At 41.4% G+C, this 19,959-nt stretch overlaps 1 protein-coding gene across 1 annotated transcript; it reads left to right on the top strand.

Moving 5' to 3' along the window:
- Positions 1-501: 501 nt before the first annotated feature.
- On the top strand, positions 502-19,844 carry itga2.2 (integrin, alpha 2 (CD49B, alpha 2 subunit of VLA-2 receptor), tandem duplicate 2). Its single transcript, XM_029510704.1, has 30 exons — positions 502-624; positions 1,843-1,966; positions 2,844-2,953; positions 3,135-3,226; positions 3,678-3,792; positions 4,369-4,496; positions 4,664-4,812; positions 5,032-5,182; positions 5,359-5,524; positions 5,720-5,796; positions 6,111-6,249; positions 6,866-7,011; positions 7,104-7,247; positions 12,129-12,332; positions 12,418-12,548; positions 12,686-12,849; positions 13,154-13,305; positions 13,431-13,541; positions 13,891-13,976; positions 15,071-15,212; positions 15,480-15,563; positions 15,638-15,714; positions 15,808-15,891; positions 15,974-16,076; positions 16,158-16,268; positions 16,489-16,599; positions 17,009-17,122; positions 17,236-17,325; positions 17,531-17,647; positions 17,955-19,844. Exons 1-30 carry the CDS (start codon positions 513-515, stop codon positions 18,036-18,038), a joined length of 3,618 nt encoding a protein of 1,205 aa, XP_029366564.1. The 5' UTR covers positions 502-512; the 3' UTR covers positions 18,039-19,844.
- The last annotated feature ends 115 nt before the right edge of the window (positions 19,845-19,959 follow it).

The raw sequence follows: 19,959 nt of genomic DNA, 5'->3' as shown, positions 1-19,959 counted from the left end.
ACGTCTTAAGATAATCTTGTATCCCCCATTCCTCTCTGAAATGAAAACGTTCAGAGTGACGGGAGAGCAGAAAAGTCTCAAGTCAAGTTTTTATTTTTTATTTTTATTTGTATTGATTCATCTTGGTTATGTAAAATAAAGTGTTGTTTTGTCTGCCCTGGGATGACGATTAAATGAGGTTTAAGTGGAGACTAACGGGTGTGAACTTGTTTTTGAATGCCTCACTCCTATTTTAGAATTACGTCATTATTATCTATCCAATTTATAACTCGGTTCCATTTTTAAGATTTCAACTTTAATCTTAAACCATCGAACGGACTGAAGCTCGTTTTTCAGACGTTCCACGTTTTTGATCATTGACTTCTGCATCAAACTCTTCCGGATTTGATTACAGGCTTTCATTCACGCCCTCGGATGATAGTTGGGTCAAAGTTTGAGGCTGCAGGTAAACGGAAGTCCTTATTTGGAGCGGAAGCGTCACCGCCGACTGACGCTGCAAGTGCGGCAGCTTCATGCGACCAAAACCCGCAGACACACACAAACACACACACACACACACACATGGGATAAAGTCGACCATGGCGTCCTGCTGGGGGAATATTTTCTTCACTTTAATGCTCATTGGTGAGTATCAAAAGTTTTTGTTTTTTTTTTGGACTTTGTTGTTATTTTCGCCGTAAACTTCTCTAAAGCATGAAGTTAAAGAGGTTCACAGCATCCAGCCGCGAGTTTCTATCGGTTATTCCCGCAGATAAAGGAGGTTCAGGTCTGTTTACACGGCAGAAATGGATATGTTCAATGTTTACAGGGCATCAACAAAAGTATCTGTAGCTCAGAATGAATCTACCGCATGAATTCGCACAATTCTGCAGTCTTTCCTCATCTATCAAATAAAAGCGAGTGATGTGGTTTATTGCTTTGCTGCTTGTCAGGTAGATTTCTCTCCCCTCTATATTTTTTGGTGAAGCTTTCGAGCAGCAGGGAGACACACGCTTTTAATCATTTCCTTGCATGCTCGCAGTTTCCATTTGTGCAATGAGAGGAAATATGGATATGTTATGAGCGCTTAGAGAGCTCCAAGAGGGCCCAAAGTGCCACTTTGTGCTGCAGGTAAACAGGCGTGGCAGCAGGCAGCAGGGTGGAAGGTCTCCAGAGTCCTATAGCCATTCACATTCCTCTGCCTGTTGATTGGAGGGAAGAGAGCTTTGCCTGTACGGGCTTGTGGGTCCAATACTGCAGATTCCATGTCCTTGGAGGGTGTTCAGAGGATTGAGTGTGAAAATGGATCATTTCGATGGGAAACACTCTTTCACAATGAGCAATGTCCAATAATGCCCTTTAAAGCATTTTGAACTTGGTGTGTTGCAAAGGTTTTCTAGTCTGGCACCTTGGCTTCACGAGTCAAGCAGATATGAAATTAAGAAGAATAAGAAATTCAACACAATGACCACCTGCTTAAAATAACACATTAAGCATGATCATTTGTCATAAATACATTTAGATTCAGAAAACAAAAAAAAAAAAGTAAGACAATGAGATTATGCTCAGGTTGGAAATGTTTTCAGTAGGTATACATGCTTTGTATGGTTGATTTCTTTTAATGATGATAATGATAAAAGCAAAAAAAAATGTTTACATTTTTAAAATATAGGCCTCTGCCAAACAGTTGAGATGACACTTCTTGGTAAATGTATTAACATGCACACAAACATACCAAATTGTGCTCTACCAAACGGTTGAGCAGGACATTAAAGCGTTATAAGAAGTAAATTGTATGATGTTAAGATGTTGTTACAAACTTTCGGTGTCACTGTTGTCTAACCTCGGTTTCCCCTCCACCAGCTGGCAGAGTCCGGAAGTCACAGCCCTTTAATGTTGGCACTGCAGGGGCCAAGATTTTCAGCGGTCTAGCTGCAGAAGAGTTCGGCTACACAGTTCTGCAAACGGAAAACCATCAAGGCAAATGGTATGATCGGTTTTGTTCAGTGAGCGGGCTTTAATTTTAATCATGGCGTCCTGCTACAAACTCATGACCAGGTCACAGTTTGCCGCAAAGATGCAGGGAAATGCTCCCTCCTGCACATATGTGAACATCCTGTAAAAGTGAGGAGCGTTGACTGGATGCCTTTGAACACCTAAACATTGTCGGGAGCCTTTCCTCCTGCAGCACCATGAAGTGGACGTGTTTTGTTTTTTTTCTCTCTGTTCAGTTTACTGTTAGTCAAAGGACCAGGGTGCCTCACAAAATGATGGTTTCAGACTCATCCTGGGTAAATTCCTGCATTACCCTGGAAACCCAGTCTGTCAGTGTGTCACAACCCATCCCTGTTAAAAGCCTCTTGTGTTTGCCGTCACTTGTTTGTAACATGTAGCGAAACAACAACTGAAGAATATTCTTGGAAATCTCTGAATGTTGTACAAGCCACAGTCTAATAAAGTGACTCATGTCTGGAGGAGCGGCATGTTTAGGGAACTAGGGGATGCTTAGGGGATGTTTTGATTTGGGAATAATGTGCCGTTTTAAGTGGATTGTTTCTGCATGAGCACATAGAATAGGTTTACTGTTCCTTAAAAAACTGAAAGAATTACATGAATGATGCGTTTTTCCATCCAGACTTACATTGATACAAACAGGGAGGACATACACACATAGAAATAAAATTATTGTAAATGAAAATAAATGGAAATCCTCAGCTACAAGAGCGCATTCAATTCTCTAAATAATCAGATAAACCTGGACTTTATATAGACTGTTCTTTTTCATGTGCACAAAAACACTTAGACTTGCTTTCTCTGGGTTTTTACAACAATGAGGAAGAGCTGGATATTGTTGTTTTCTGCAGGCTTCTGGTTGGCACTCCATGGAGAGATTTCAGTGGAAAAAAGAAGGGGGATATTTACAAGTGTCCAGTTACAGGATCCAGAAACAGCTGTGACAAGCTCAATCTTCAAGGTACGATTTTATGTTCTTCCATTTACCTTTGACCTCTCTAACTCTCTGATAAGAGCAACAAGCTAAGAAACAACGCTAAGCAAAACTGAAAAGATCTTACAAAACCCTAAATGTTTCTATTTCTTGCTCTGGACAGTCTACGATCTGATTTGTAATGTTGTCTTTGCTACTTCATTTAAAGATTCTGTCAGTATTCCAGATGTCAGAAACATCGACGACAAGATGTGTCTGGGTTTGACTCTTATTCGGATGCCTGCAGCCAATGAATTGATGGTATGTGTGTGCACACATTTCTACAGTTGTGTGGGCATTTTGATTTAAGTTCATTATTTCCAATTTTGCTGTTTGAGTGCCAACATTTGGGTTTTAGAATGAGACTAGTTTGTGATTGTGGTTAGAGGGTTACTTTTGATGGTTAAGATTCAAGTAAATGAATCACAGGGAAGTGTTTTAATTCGGTCTGTTAGGGTGAACAGGCTATTTCATATCTTCCTTTAAAATTTACATTAAGGCCGTATTTTGGGGTGGCAGGAAGTATGCCAGTGCTTTAAGTAAATATTTTGCTGCAGGAGGAAATAGTTGCAAGCAGCTTGTACTGTGAGTTACCAAATAAGAATAGTTTCACTTTGGTGTTTTCTTTCTAAGTTAAATGAAATTTCTCTGTGAGCTTGTGAAGGCAGCAGCAAACTTCTCATGTCTCTTTCTCTGTGGCCGTCTAATACAGACATGTGGTCCTCTTTGGGGGCAGCTGTGTGGCACCCAAGACTTCTACCCTGGAATATGTTCCAAAATGAACTTGCTCTTTCAGCCCAAGCCTGCCTTCTCTCCCGCTGTGCAGAGTAAGATGTTGTTATGTGATTTATCATGTTTGCGCGAGTTTAACATGTCACACTGATTTGCTTCTGTTCAAGACAAGTGACAGTTAATCTCAGAAGTGTATCACAGTGACGGACCGTCTGCTTCGCTGTTCAGTTGTTGCATTAGATGCTTATGCAGCTGAGCTAAAGCAGGGTTTTGAAACTTGTGGGCAAACGTGACATCAGAGATTATGGAGTTATCTTTAAAGCAAATGAGTAAATATCAGTTTATCTTTCCATAAGTCAGTATTCATTTCTATTAACTATAACTGAGATTCTGAGCTTTCTTGAACTCAGCAGAAACAAAGTGTCTCTGCTTGCAGCTGTTTAAAGAGATTATACATTATATAATTTTCCAAATTCATATAGATAAAGGCCACTAGTATTTTGCTGTGATGTTGCAAGTCTCAGGCAAATCTGAAGGCTGATGTGGCAAAATGTCCTGTTTCATGTATCGACATGAAGCGAAGACAGTGGCTGTGTGAAAAGCTACTGAAATGGTCAGCAGTAACGGAGTGGACGGTCTCACAGCTCTGTCCCCTCTCGTGGTGTTTCCAGCATGTGGAGGGCCTATGGACATTGTGATTGTTTTAGACGGCTCCAACAGCATTTACCCCTGGGAACCAATGAACCATTTCCTCCAGAAACTCATACCTGCGCTTGACATCGGGCCCCAAAGCACGCAGGTAACATTACGTCTCATCAAAACGTGACAGGAAGCATCAGGAGAGATGAAGCAATTGGATTAAAGCATCTGTCCAATGAGGGAATGTAGCTCTATGAGTCCTCATTCAATTTTTTGGTGACTACCCTCAACACTTTATCACACAATTTCTTTATTTTATCATGCCAGGTCAGCGTAATCCAGTACGCTGTTGAGGCCAAGTTTGAATTCAAACTGAATGAGTTTAAAACCAAAGAACAAGTGCTATCTGCAGCGTCCAGAATCACACAGATGTATGGTTCCTCTACCAACACCTTCCATGCAATCCTGTATGCCAGGTTGGTGTTGCAGCATTACTGAATGTCAATGAAAGTTTTGTTATGTTGTTGTTAGTTTCTTTTATTTTTAATCTTTATTTCTTTACCTTCTTCTATTATTCGAATCTCTTGTTTTTATCTGTTAACAAAACTAGTTTCTTTCTGTTTCAAGACATTTGTGGCATGGTCTATTTTTATCTCTAATTCCTTCAAAGTGAAACTTGCATGTGCTCTCCTTAGTGAGCAGGGTTTCAGTCCACGTTATGGTGGCCGACCGAAAGCTACAAAGGTGATGGTGGTCGTCACTGATGGAGAGTCTCACGACGAGTCTTTCAGAAATAGTGTAATCGCAGAGTGTGAGAGAAAAGGCATCACCCGCTTCGGTATCGCTGTAAGTAAACATCTGTAATCATCATGACCGATAATAATATGCAGCAGCTGTTGTGTGTTTTCTTTTGTCATATTCAAGCCGGACGACTGTACCAAAGCTTATCTTTGCGTACATTTCTTTTTTTGGTCCCAGTGTCATTAGCTATCACTCATTGCTGAGCTCTCTTTGTTTCTCAGGTCTTGGGTTATTACTCGAGAAACAACATCAACACAGACAACCTAATAAAGGAAATCAAATCCATCGCCAGTTTGCCCACAGAGAAGTACTTCTTCAATGTGTCTGAAGAGGCAGCTCTCTCCACCATCACGGGGGCGCTGGGGGAACGCATCTTCAACATTGAAGGTCCGTGCTACTTCTTCACGTCTCCTGCTGTGGAATGTGCAATTGTAGTTTTACAGGATACTACGTGTTGCTTCCTTTGCTCTTAATGTGTCACAGCATGTCCGTCAGATTGAAAGATTCCAAGGAATGAGCAATGTTTGTCTGAGTTTTGATCTTCTGTTTCTGATTCTGGTGTTTACATGATGATTCCAAAAGGCACTGGAAAAGGGGGTGACAACTTCAAAATGGAGATGTCTCAGGTTGGATTTAGTGCCCACTACTCCAGCCAACAGGTACAAAATGCTAAAAAGGCGCTCGTCACTGAATATTTTAGGTCATATTGCAATGTTTTTGGCAACCCATTCACAAATTTCTTGTACTATATCAACCAAAGCACTTTCTAAGGAACAAAATAGTTTGTTGTTTTTCCCACACATCTGTCCACGATTTTAAGCAATTTCCTCTTGCATCATTTCTAACTTTTTTAAACTGTTGAAGTAGCAGCCATAACAAAGACCAAAATACATAAATAAATGAATGCGCTAATACGTTAATATGTTTCTGATGAATATTTGCGTTGACTGGTCTTTGGCCTGTGGTGTTTAAGGACGTGATGATGTTGGGGGCAGTGGGCGCCTACTCCTGGAGTGGGACTGTCGTTCATCAGACGGGGTCAAGAGTGGATATACTCCCTTTCTCTGCCTTCGAGGACGCTCTTCAAGACAGAAACCACAGCTCATTACTGGGTTGGTGTCTACACCAGTGTTTTTTTTTTTTTTTTATGTGGATTTAAAGCCATGAAAGTAATTATAAAGTATTGGAAGGGTAGGATGGCTTTTGTCAAATGGCTGCAGTCCTTCGGTGTTGTCAGCGTCTTCGTGCTCTGGGAAACGGAGGCTGCTGTTTCACACAAAATCATTGTGTCAGCAGAATGTGGGAGGTGTGGTAAATATCTGAGGCAACTTCGAGTGAAGACTGGTTTGTGAAATTGCATGAATCCCAGCCAACAACTTCTTTCATCACGTCCTTATGCGTAATGTGGACAATCATAGATTTTTTTTTTTTTTTAATACCAGGACATTCATTTTGCATGAGAGGTGGCAGAATTTAATACCATTTATGTTTTATTATCATTTACACACACCTGAAGAACCGTAATTGTATACGTGGTGATTGATTGAATAATTGTTGGAAAACAGCTATTAAAATTAACCTAAATATGATGACTAATACTTTTATTATGCTCTATAAACTTCAGCTAAGCGTGATTATAAATGCTTTGTGAAGGGAAATTAAAAGCACCACGAAATTGTAATACTCAACAGCTGATATACAAAATGTGTTGCTTGTTGACATTTCCAGGTTACTCTGTTACAACACTCAGCGATGGGTCTACACTTTACTTTGTGGCTGGCGCGCCTCGCTCCAACCACTCTGGACAAGTTATTGTCTACACTGTCAATGCTCAGAAACAATCCATCATCATCGACTCTGAAAGAGGCAAACAGGTACCAACTTTAGTATTCACATTCTCAAGTGTGTAACCTGACCAACAGATTGAAGTTGTCATCAATGAACAGCTGGAGATTGTTTGCCCTAGATAGGGTCATACTTTGGAAGCATCTTGTGCTCCCTGGATGTGGACAAAGATGGCGTCACAGACCTTCTGCTGGTCGGTGCGCCCATGTTCATGAGTGAGCAGAAGAGAGAAGAAGGCAGGGTCTATCTCTTCTCTGTCACTAAGGTAAAAATGTCACTTTTTATGCTATTTATTTTATGGTCTGTATTTTCTCTGCTAAGGTGAAAAATGTAGTTATTCTTACGGTTCAGCCTGGAGCATAAAGACAGACAATTTCTGTTCTGGGCTTCTGACACGGTGCGGACGTGTTTCTGCCTGCTCCTCGCTGCTTGTTGTTTTATTCGCCTCTAAATTAATCTACTCCTCCTACAAGTCTTGGGTATGATTTTACTCTCTTTCTTTTAAGTAAACCGAGACTTTTTGAATAATTATTCTGCCTTTTACAACTGATCTGACGAAACAGCGACCACAATCTTCTCAAGATGCCTGAAGGAGTAATCCAAACAAAGTCTCCTTGCGAAAACTGTCGGATATATCAACAAGAAATTCTTGCCCTACAAAGCAGGATTTTTGCCTTAGAAACTAAAAAAGGACTTCATGAAACACTTCCAGTGGAATCGAGTGGTAAGAAGTCCACATTTACTTTCAAAGGGAAGGGTGAAAAAACCGCTACTTTCAACTTAAAGCTAAATGATACTGTGTGTTTTCTACGACTCTGTAAAGGCACTGAAATGGACTTGGTGCTGAAAATGTCGGGACCAATGGAGGATTTGTAACATCACTCGGAATAAAGTTAACAAACAGATTTTTACCACTGTCAGAGGAAAATCTGACTGAAAATAACAAACGGAGAGAAAACTACAATGTCACTGAGAACCATGAAGGCAGCACAAAGCCGCAGATGAACAGAAAAACTGTGCCAAGAGTCAAGGTCAAAGATACTCTTGTGCTTGGAGACGGAGCCATATCTAACATAAACATGGACAGGATGGTTACTTGCTGCCATCCTAGTGCCAATGTCTCTGATATCACAGAACGACTTCCTGAGGAAATGACAAAACACCAAGGAGTGAAACAGCTGATTATCCACACTGGTGCGGTGGACATCAGAAAAAACCAGTCTGAAATCTTAAAAAAAGAAAAACTGTTTGACAGTCTTTATAAAGTGGCAACATAATTATTAGGCGACCTCTCCAAATGCTGACAGGAGGATCAACAAATTCAGCCTGCTGCTTCAACTGAACACAAAGTCTGTGAAGCCAGAGGACCGCATTTCATCGAGAACTTTAAGAGGATCTGTTCAATGAAAAAGGCCCACACCTGAACAGACGTGGAGTGAGAAGACTGACAGGTAACCTCCGCCATGCTCTGAGGCATCAGAATAGGCCCGAACCAAATCCTGTGCTGCCACAGAGAGAAGAGAGGAGCGAGAGCAGGAGTCCTGCCCCCGCCACCCAGAGAAGAGAGGAGCGAGAGCAGGGCTCCTGCCCCCGCCATCCAGAGAAGAGAGGAGCGAGAGCAGGAGTCCTGCCCCCGCCACCCAGAGAAGAGAGGAGCGAGAGCAGGAGTCCTGCCCCGCCATCCAGAGAAGAGAGGAGCGAGAGCAGGAGTCGTGCCCCCGCCAAGCAGGAGTCCTGCCCCGCCATCCAGAGAAGAGAGGAGCGAGAGCAGGAGTCCTGCCCCCGCCATCCAGAGAAGAGAGGAGCGAGAGCAGGAGTCCTGCCCCCGCCACCCAGAGAAGAGAGGAGCGAGAGCAGGAGTCCTGCCCCCGCCATCCAGAGAAGAGAGGAGCGAGAGCAGGAGTCCTGCCCCCGCCACCCAGAGAAGAGAGGAGCGAGAGCAGGGCTCCTGCCCCCGCCATCCAGAGAAGAGAGGAGCGAGAGCAGGAGTCCTGCCCCCGCCACCCAGAGAAGAGAGGAGCGAGAGCAGGAGTCCTGCCCCCGCCACCCAGAGAAAAGAGGAGCGAGAGCAGGAGTCCTGCCCCGCCACCCAGAGAAGAGAGGAGCGAGAGCAGGAGTCCTGCCCCCGCCACCCAGAGAAAAGAGGAGCGAGAGCAGGAGTCCTGCCCCCGCCATCCAGAGAAGAGAGGAGCGAGAGCCAACCAAGGATCCAGCAAAGAATTTGGCCACAGCAACTACAGCGGCACCTGCAGGATCCCCAACACAGGATTCAGATGCAGCAGCTCCTCCATCACCTGCACCACAGGCCTGGGACCCACCTGCTGCATGTACACCCTCCAGAGAAGCTCCTCTAAAACAATAACTACTGTTAAACCACAGAGATTAGATAAGAGAGGGACAGTTAGACCGTCCGATCAGAGAAATCTAAACCACATCCCCTGCAAGAACGCACCATCCAGTTCTACTCCTGCTCATCTTAAACATGCAGTATTCGATGTCAGATCTTTAAATAACTAATCTTTCTTAATTAATAGTTTTATTTCCGAGATATGGCTCGACGAAAACACAGCTAATGCAGTCCTAATTTGAAACACGACAAAACCAGAGGGTTTGGGGGTTTTGTGCCATATTCACAGACAACATACTTAGCCACAAATGGTCATTTGGGGTTTTTTTCATAATTTGATTATGTGTCATTCAAACTGGAGCTAAAACAACCTTCCATACTTTATAGCACCCTCTACAAACCACCACAGAATGGTTTTATTATATACTGTATTTATTTTACTGAACTACTCTCAGTTGTGTGCACAGATTTTGACTGTTTGGTCGTTACAGGTGACTTGAATGTGCACGCGGATGTAGCTAATGACAGGCATGCTAAAGAACTCACTGCGGTCCTTGAAATGTTTGGTCTAACTCAGCATGTGACTGAGCCCGCCCACATCAGAGGGCACACTCTGGATGTGCTCATTACGAACGGTGTTTCTATCTCAAATGTAAACGTCGTCGATGTTGCTTTATCTGATCATTTTTGTGTTTTCTTCCACCTGTCTGTTGCACCCAAACTGATAGCTAGGCCTGCAGTTGTTCAAGGAAGACTCATAAATGACAGCACAGGGACACAGTTTATGGAAATGATTAGGTTTGAAAATACCCCGCATTTTAACGTTGATGACCTGTTGAACTCTTTTACAGCAAGTGTTTTAAATGTGTTGGATACCATTGCTCCTGTCAAGGTTAGAATGGTTAAAAGTATGGAGTAAAGAAAAAGGAATGCCAGAGAGCTGAACGATTGCTTACGAGATTTATAAAGAAAACCTATGTGTGTTCAACCAGACTTTGCGTAGAACGAGGGAGAGTTATTTTTCAAAAATCATCACAAACTGCAGTAACAACTCTCACGTTCTGTTTGCTACAGTAAACAGATTCACAAACCCTCCAGTTCCGCTGCCCTTAGACCTAATATCTACATCTAAGTGTAATGAGTTTGCAATATTCTTTAATGACAAAGTTCAAGGAATTAAAAAGGCGATAACCTCCACAACACAAAAAAACTACCCTGCATCCAGCTAGACACTTTGAACTGACACATTTCACACCTGTCACTGACAAAACAGTCGAAGAGATCATCTGCAGTCTGAGTCCATCAATGTGCTGCCTTGAGGAGTTACCCGCTAGATTCCTAAAGTCTGTGCTGAGCAGTCTGTTACCACAACTTGCCCAACTAGTAAAAACGTCACTTAAGACTGGAACATTTCCAAAGGCCTTAAAAACTTCTGTCATCCAGCCTCTTCTAAAGAAGAGCAACTATCGGCTCATATCAAACAGGCAAAGTCCTGGAAAAAGTTGTATACCAACACTTTACTAACTTTCTCTTCTCTAATAGTGTTTTTGATAGTTTCCAATCACGCTTTAGGCCCCACCACAGCACTGAGACAGCTCTGATCAAGGTGAATAATGATCTCCAACTGAACACAGACACAGGCAAAGTCTCAGTCTTAGTTCTGCTGGACCTGAGTGCTGCTACTCTGCTACTGCTCTAAACTGGTTTATGCCTTATCTCGAGGACAGGACGTGCTTTGTTAAAACTGTGTCTCAGACCAAATGCCTATGAGCTGTGGGGTTCCCCAGGGGTCAATCCTGGGACCCCTATTGTTTAATCTGTACATGCTTCCATTAGCCCAGCTAATACGCAGTTATAATGTGTCTTACCACAACTATGCAGAAGACACTCGGATCTACGTGTCACTGACGGCAGGTGAACATGGGCCTGTAGATACACTCTGTCACTGCATCGGACAGATCAGTGTGTGGATGCAAAACAATTTTCTCCAGTTAAACTTAGACAAAACTGAAGTCATTTTCTGTGGCCCAGAGAAACAAAGAAAAAGAGTTATCAGTCACCTCGAGACTCTCTCTCTAAAACCAATCAGGTTAGAAATCTAGGGGTAATTTTAGACTCAGACCTGAACTTTAACAGCCACATTAAATCAATAACATCAGCAGCTTTTTATCATCTAAAAAACATTTCCAGAATCGTGTCTAAACCAGACTTAGAGAGACTAATCCATGCGTTTGTTTCCAGCAGGTTAGACTGCTGTAACGGCCTGCTCACTGGACTCTCTAAATGAGCTGTAAAACAGCTGCAGTACATCCAGAATGCTGCTGCTCAAGTCCTGACTAGAACCAGGAAATACGACCATATTAGTCCAGTGCTCAGGTCTCTGCACTGGCTTCCTGTTGCTCACTTTAAAATAGCTCTGCTTGTGTACAAGTGGCACTAAAGTACATCTCTGACATCTTAGAGCCATATGGACCCTCTCGGGCTCTGAGGACCGCGGGGAGAGGTCTCCTGATGGTGCATTCTAGTTTTATGCTGTAAAGTCTGGTACAGTCTTTCAGAAGATGTGAGACAGGCCTCAACTCTGACAAGGTTTAAATCCAGGCTGAAAACAGTTCTATTTAGGTGTGCACAGGCCAACTGAAAGTGTTTCATCTGCGCTTCGAAAAAAGCGACTCTAAGTGAAAAACCAAGCTGATATATTTCATTTTGAAAATCCAAACCTGTTCTTAACACATAATTTGTGCGGCATTAGTTCTTAGCTCTGTCAGACTCATTCTTTCTCTGTCCTACTATTTGAAGGGTATACTGAATGAGCAGGGATTCCTCAATGGTCCACTTCCAACTGAAAATGCGCGTTTTGGGATGGCTATCTCGGCCATTCCTGACCTGGACTTGGATGGTTACAGTGATGTTGTAGTGGGAGCACCACTAGAGGACCAAAGAAGAGGCGTTATTTACATCTACAACGGAGAGAAGAAGACACTGAACAAAGAGTTCTCACAGGTATCGAAGACAAATGGCTGTGCTCTTGTAAAGAGAGACATTTCATCATGTCACATGTGCTTCTATTGTTTTTTGTTTTTTTTAGAGAATCGTTGGCTCCAAACTTGATCCTCAGTTACAGTATTTTGGAAGGTCCCTAGATAGCTACAAAGATCTGAATGATGATACAATCCCAGACATCTCAGTGGGCGCCTATGGAAAAGTGGTGCAGCTCTGGTGAGTAAAGCCAGCACAATATGTAAAGACTGTAAACCATCAGAAAGTAACTGAAAGTAACTGCATCATATTCCTTCTGCCTGTTATTTTACTTCTTGCAAGGCTAATGATATTTTGAAACTGCACTCGTGTTTCAGGTCCAGAGGTGTGGCTTTTGTGACCGCTAAAGCTTCTTTCACGCCTGATAAAATCAACATTTTCAACAAACCCTGTAACATAAATGGGCGCAAGCTTTCATGTTTCAGCACCAAACTCTGTTTCAGTGCTGACTTCAGGCCTAAGAATCCTGTTGGACCCATTGGTAAATCAGATTTTACTGTTTTTCTTCTGCCGAATATGTACTTTGGGAATTTGTTGCCTGAACAAGGCCCTTTTTTCAGTTTTTATGCCACGCTAAACCCACTAGCTACTGCCTGCAGCACTATACCTTTGTAGACATGAGAGTGGTGTAAAATTTCTCATTTCTCAACAATTTCCTAGAATGGCAAACCATTGCTGAAGAAAATTCAAATTCCATGCTAAGTATTTACAGGAATAAAAAGTAATTGTCTTCAGATGATGAAAAGTGTACCCATTCGCGGCCGGTCTTCATTTCTTCTCCTCAGATGTTTCCTACGCCTTGACTCTGGATGCCGACTTACAGGCTTCACGAGTGACGTCAAGAGGAATGTTCACAAAAAACAACGAACGCTTTCTCACAGAAAAGGCGAAAATATCATCTGCACCGCTGTGTCGAGACTACCAGGTTTATGTCCAGGTAAAGGATTGCCTTTGTTTTTTTTATGAATTAGCTATTTGCCTTCTGTAAACGTCTGTATACTGTATTTTGTTTCATTCATTTTCCAAAGTAAGACGAGATTTTGAAAATGAACTCTTCAACAGGAGACTCCTGACTTTGTCAATTCCCTCAGTCTGAAAGTGGAAATCGAGCAGCAGAACGCAGATGTGAATCCGGTCCTCGATATGTTTTCCCCGAGGGCCTCGCAGTTCTTTGTAAGTGACTGATAACTTTTGTCTCCAGTAATCTGCAAGAGATGTGTCCGATGACAGAAGACTTTTAACCCACTTGTTATTTTTCCGAAGTTTGAGTAGTCATTTTAAATTGTCCGGTGTGAGTGTGATAATTACTGGGTTGTGTTTCAGTAAGTCACGCAAGTTTGGCAGATGTACACACAACGTGTTTCCCCCCAAAACAAAATTAAAGTTCACCTGAGGCTCTAATGTCATAAAAGGTTTAATTTATGGCTTCTTTTCCCAATTGTTTGGAGCTTACAGGGAGAAGACTGTGTTTGAAAAGTTGCCTTTGAAGGTTTCAGTTCAATCCTGTTCTGAATTGTTTCAGATTCCCTTCACAAAAGACTGCGGCTCAGATGAGGTGTGCATCAGTGACCTGGTGCTGGGAGTAAAGAGAGACCCAGAGACATCCAGGTGAGACTCTCTGCCGTGTCTCACACGTCGAGTACTATCATTATACTTGTTTTCCATTACGTGTACAAATTACGTTATAATAAGTTCAGCGTGAAGACAAAATACTGTGTGACAGAACACGGTTGAATAAGACTACGTGTGCCTTTCATGAGGATGAGTTTCTCTGTGAAAGGCCCTGAAAGATCGTTTTCCCTCCCAGCTTTATACTAAGTGAGGAAGCCACAGAGTACGGAGGTTAAGATAAGCTTTCTTCCAGCTAGCACAGTTCTGTTTGTTTAACCAGAGATATTTCTGTATCTGTTTGTCAAATCTAGCCCATCACAGCCACACAATCTGGAGGGTTCCTGTAATACCAGATATCGATATAAGTGATAAGTTAATCTCTGAAAGCTTTCTTCTCAGAGTTACGGTAAACAGGTTTTTACACTTACAGTCTGTGACTATGATGATGAATTCTCATTTACATTACTTTTGCATCATTCAGTTGTCATGTTGTCAGTTCTCTGATGGTGCCGCACTGAACTCATCGGCAGCTATTATAACGCCGGCACAATGGCTAAACCTCTGTTCTTTGTCATACTCTGCCAGCTCCCAACAACTGTGGCACCGCTATTCTATTCTCTCAGTTTTATAAGTAAGCCTCAAATGGTAATAGCTGCCAAATTAGAGTTTTCCAGTTTACGAAACTAATTCGCAGTCCATAAAAATGGTGAGGTCAGATGTGGGAGTGAATGAATCTAGATGAAACAATGTGAACAAGGACTTTACAGACGCTAGACAAAACTCAAAGACACATTTGATCCTGTGATTTTTGCAGCTGCTATTGATTTTTCTCTTGTGGACTTGGCTCTTTTTGCCTCTCTCTGTCTTTCTTAATCTTAAGGAAATCCTGCCCATTCATTTGTACCAAGCATTTAAAGTAGAAGTAGATGCAGTACTCTAAACTACACTAAACTTTAGGTGAAGATACTTTGTTTCTCCGCTGGAAAAAGAGACTGCGTGAATCAGACACCCACAGGAAAAAGACAACTCTAATCATCGCTTTGGTCAATTAGACAATACAGAGTGCAGTAATCTGAACTCTCACTTTGCAGCTCAGTGCCCATTCTGGTCAGCGCAAATAACCGAGAACTGTCATTTGAAGTCGTTGTGAAGAATAAAAAGGAGAACGCCTACAACACTCAGGTCTTGGCCACGTATTCCAGCAACCTCTACTACTCGTCCAGCTTTCCTTCGGTGAGTCAAAAGCATGATGCCACTGTGAAAAATCACGCCCTTTCAATATAATCGCAGGTATGCTGAACACATTCATAATCAGGCAGCACTTTTTAAAAAAAATTCCCGTTTCTCAAACGACTCTTAAGGGAATATTTCCTGTCTGATTTCATTTCAATTAGTTGTGAATACCCTTTCAAAAGTTTTCAGGCTCATTGTAATACACTTTCAATTGGACAAATGAACTAACACAGCATCTATGTGCTGTCCTGAACTATAATCTCACAGACGGATACAGTCAAGTGCACCTCAACACACGCACCAACTGTCACTTGCCAAGTGGGATACCCAGCATTAAAAAAAAACGAAGAGGTAAGGGCATATGTGTATATGTGTGTGTATGTATAATACTGTAGAATAATGCAAAACATTTGGCTTCACTACAGGTGAGATTTCAGATCAACTTTGAATACAGCCTCGATCAGCTGCAAAACCGAGCTGAGGTGAAATTTCTGGCCAAGAGGTACTTAATCAATGTGCCAATTCTAAGAAGAAATGTGTCTGTTGTTTAAAATGAGTGCCTCTTAACGATGTTTGTCACCTTTTTCCTTCACAGTGACAGCAAAGAGGAGAGACCTGCCGACAACAATGTGGACATTTCCTTTCCTGTTCAGTACGACGCAGGGATTGTTTTGTCAAGGTGATTTTACTTTTGGGTAAGGTTGACTGTTGATGATGGCAGATACATTAAAATATTACTTTCTATGCCATCTTTGTTTTAGGCAGTCAAATATCAATTTCTTTGTGGCAAACTCTACCGATCAAATCGTAACAACGGTGAAAACGCTAGATGACATCGGCCCAGAGTTTAACTTTACAGTCAAGGTGCGATAAAGAAACAACTCTTAAAAAACAACTCTTCATTTAAAAATTATCTACAAAATCGTATTTTAATTGTATTTTAAGGTTTCAACAGGCAATTTCCCAGTCAGCCTCTTGTATCTGACCATTGCTCTGCCAATGAACACTAAAGGTGGAAATCAGCTCCTTTACATCACCAAAGTGGAGACACAAGCCGTGAGTACTTTTTTAAATAAGTAAAATCTGTTTAGTGCGATTCGTGTTTTCATTGGAACTAGATCTGCAACATATGATACCTGCTCTTACAGCCACTCTGTAACTGAGTTGGAAAGAGTTGGTAATACTCGGCTCACCAAGCTGCTCATATCTGTATCTTCATAGATTTGTGAAATATATCGTCTTTAAAATAAATGACTTAAGACCTCTCCACCTGTAGGGAGGTTCTGTCAGCTGTGATTCAAGCAGCCTCGTTGATCCTTTGAAGATCGGCGTCAAAAGCCATCAACCGTCCTTCTCTGAGGAGAACCTCAAAGGGATAGACAAGCTGGTAAGTCACTGGTTTCTCTTATTTCACTTGTATCTCTGAGAAGGTAGTCATGCACAGATCAGAACTATGTACACAGTCCACAAGAGGAGGTATATTTCACAATATGTAATATAATAGCAAGATAATTATGTATTTGAGTGTTGACGGATTGTTGAGCTCAATAGTTTTTTTTTTTTTTAACTCTATGAATCATAAAACCACAAACTAAGAGTTGTCATTTTGAATTTTCGTTTTCGTGTCCTGAATATGTTTAAGTAATATTTAATTATGATTAATATTTATGTAAACAGTATGCCTCTTTTTTGAGTTAATACTTCAGAAGAAAAATGTCCTTTATAATTTGAAATAGTAGTTGCCCTGAAATATAATATTGTGTACTGATTTCCTGTTTTGTTTTTTGTATTGGCAGGACTGCACAAGCGCAGAATGCAAATATATAAAGTGCATTCTTAAAGACACTGAAGTAATGAGTGACTACTTTGTCAAAGTAAAAACAAGGATATGGAGCGGCACTTTTATTTCGGTAAATATGTTCAATAATAAAACTGACATTTTTTGATTTTCTTGTTTTCTCGTGTTCTTCATTAATGATTTGCTTTAAGCGCTTTAATTTGAAAACAATTTTTGCTGCTACAGGCTGCCTATCAAACCATTGAACTGACCTCCAGTGTCCATGTTGAGACCTCTGACCCTGATCTGCTCCGTATCGGCCTCAAACAACTTCCAGTAAGAACACATTTCAGCATCAGGATTTGGTGCCTCATAAAGAAATCCAAGAAATGCGCGATTAGTGAAGAAGATTTGCTAAAACCAAAAAAATCCCCTGTAAATTTCGAATATTCTACAGTTTTTTTTTTTCCTTGAAAACTAATTGGCATGGTGTGTTATGTCAAGTGTCAGTTTAATTTTAGTTGATCCTGCTGTTGTCCAGGTGGTGCTGACGATCAGTAAACCCGGAGAGAAAGGTGACGTTCCCGTGGGAGTGATAGCCGGCAGCGTCATTGTTGGGCTGCTGCTGTTGGCTCTCGCAGTCGGACTGTTGTGGAAGGTAAGTGTTTGTCTACCAGCTTTAGGGAAGTTCATTGACAAATGATTCTATTGCCTATTTTGTTTCCAAAGAGTATTTATAAGCACTAGCAGGGTTAGTTCCTCTGCCAGGGTGAGAAGATGGATCTGTTTTTACAGCCATGCTCAGCTTTAAGAAGAACACTTTAATTATCACCCATGCAACAAAGTATATAAATGTGTGTGTGTGTGTGTTAGAGAGAGAGAGAGAGAGAGAGAGAGAGAGGGTTAGGGTTGATATTTGAATTGATGTTTCAACTTGGTCTGAACTTGCTCTGTTTACCTCCTAGTTTGGGTTTTTCAAAAGAAAGTACCAGCAGCTCCAGAGGGACGCTGACGAGGACAGGCAGAGACCTGCGGATGAAGTTCTGTGACCTGATGGGAAACTGCAGCCTTCTGTCTGTTTCCGCGGGGTATTCCTGTTAATTTTCACTGGCAAGTGGACTTCTGTTTCAATCACTGGAAAATTTAGCATTTTCAATTGAAATGGATGCTGCTCAGCTTGTGGCTGGGATTAGACTTTCTGTCTAATTTTATTGAGGATCATTGCGCGTCTTTAGTTTGTATTTTTAGCTTTGTGGACCAAACATGCCTATTTGTTGCTCTGCACTGAATTTGAATTTTCCCCAACATGGCAGAATGCAATCCTGTATTCAGCTCTTTTACATTGTAATACATCTTTTAAATTTATTGATATTTGTTTTCATTAACGTGATTGAAACGTGACAGTGTCTGTCAGAGAGATTTAATCATTAGTTGTTAAAATATAAGCAGCAGTAGCAGCAGAGGCACAAACTCTCATCTTTAGCACTCAGGACTTTTCCTGCAAGACTATCAGTACTTAAAATGCAAAAAGAAACTGATGCTTAGAAAGAGCAAAATATATCTACATGACTCTATGTCTATGTGTTTGTACTGTATATACTGTAAAATAAAATTAGGATTCTTTATTACCATGCTTTATTTATGAAAAGATTAGCGGTAATAAGGGGGCATTGTGTATCTAATTCTGTTGTTATTGGAGATACTTGTGATATCAGAGATGTTTATCAGTGGTACAATTTGTCAGGTGTGAATATGTCTGCAGCATAATTTTCACAGTGGCCGATGACTGTCATCATAATTTAATGTTTTGCTGATTATTTGCTGGATCCATAGCTTTGCCTGTAAAAACGATTTTGTTGTTTCGTGTTTTTAATTGGTTGGTTCATCCCGGATATAAATGTTTCCGTTGTGTAAAACAGAGAAAGCGGTACTGTTCATCACTGAAAGCAGCTACTGGGTATGTTTACTCATCAAACGCACCCAATCGGTACCTTTGTTTCTTCCTTATGATGGAGACTGTGTGCTGTGAGATCAAGGTGAACCTGCAGGATCTAAATGTGTATTGTCACCACTTTGCCACAAGATGGCAGCATGTTATAAATGACATGGTATATTCATTATTTCTCTTGTGCTCTGTTGATGTCTTGGACACAACACCGCTATCATTTAATGCATCACTGTGACCCATTTTGGATTGGATTGTGTCTCCTCTCCTCTCCTCTCCTCTCCTATGACCCCACCAAACACCCAACCTAGACCATTTTCCTCCCCCATCAGTGTCATTCAATTTTTCCGCTCTTCTCAAATTTTTGACTGCCATGTTCTTCCACAACATCAACGTATTTTGTCCCTTGACTCTTCTGACAGATTTTCCCGTTTAAACCATCCAAAGCCCAGCAGAATCTTAAGCACTAATTTCTTTGGACCTTGTGATGTGAAATGGGATTTTTTTTTTTTTTTGTCTCTATTAAGTAGCATTTTTATTGGATTCTGGGCTTGAGTCTTACTTGCTGGAAGGAATATATAGGATTTGATAAATGTTTGGACTGCTTTGTTTCGCAATTACTCGTGCATTACAGTGTTGTGAAACAGCCTTTGGTTTCTAGGCACATGTGTACAGGGAGCAATGTTGAAATAGTTGCTCCAATGAGATGCAGTGGAAATGTTTGAACACCTTTGTAAATTCACTTCAGATGATTGGCAGTTATAGCCAAACAGCTGACCCATGTCACAGTGGGACAATTTCTCACCAATGGCTGCAGTGTTGTTTTGAATCAAATATGATGTCATGACAAACGTTTTAGCCCTGACTTGCCTTTTTTTATGCAGATAAACTTCTACCATTAACAACTCTTGACTGTGATACTGTCTGCTTTCATTGTCTGACATTTTTACGAGGAGTGTCATTAACTTTTCTTATCACCAACAAGCTGGTATGATGCAAGCAAGCTCGAGATTTTTATTTATTTA

This window comes from Echeneis naucrates, chromosome 9 (genome assembly GCF_900963305.1).
Source record: "Echeneis naucrates chromosome 9, fEcheNa1.1, whole genome shotgun sequence".
NCBI lineage: Eukaryota > Metazoa > Chordata > Actinopteri > Carangiformes > Echeneidae > Echeneis > Echeneis naucrates.
The sequence above is the reverse complement of the archived record's forward strand: the minus strand, read 5'-3'. Positions and strand labels throughout refer to the sequence as shown.

Coding starts and splice junctions, on each gene's coding strand:
- itga2.2 (XM_029510704.1), top strand. CDS start 513: ATGCGACCAAAACCCGCAGACACACACAAACACACACACACACACACA. Junction 5,797..6,110: donor CCCACTACTCCAGCCAACAG/GTACAAAATGCT, acceptor GTGGTGTTTAAG/GACGTGATGATGTTGGGGGC. Junction 12,549..12,685: donor GGAAAAGTGGTGCAGCTCTG/GTGAGTAAAGCC, acceptor CTCGTGTTTCAG/GTCCAGAGGTGTGGCTTTTG.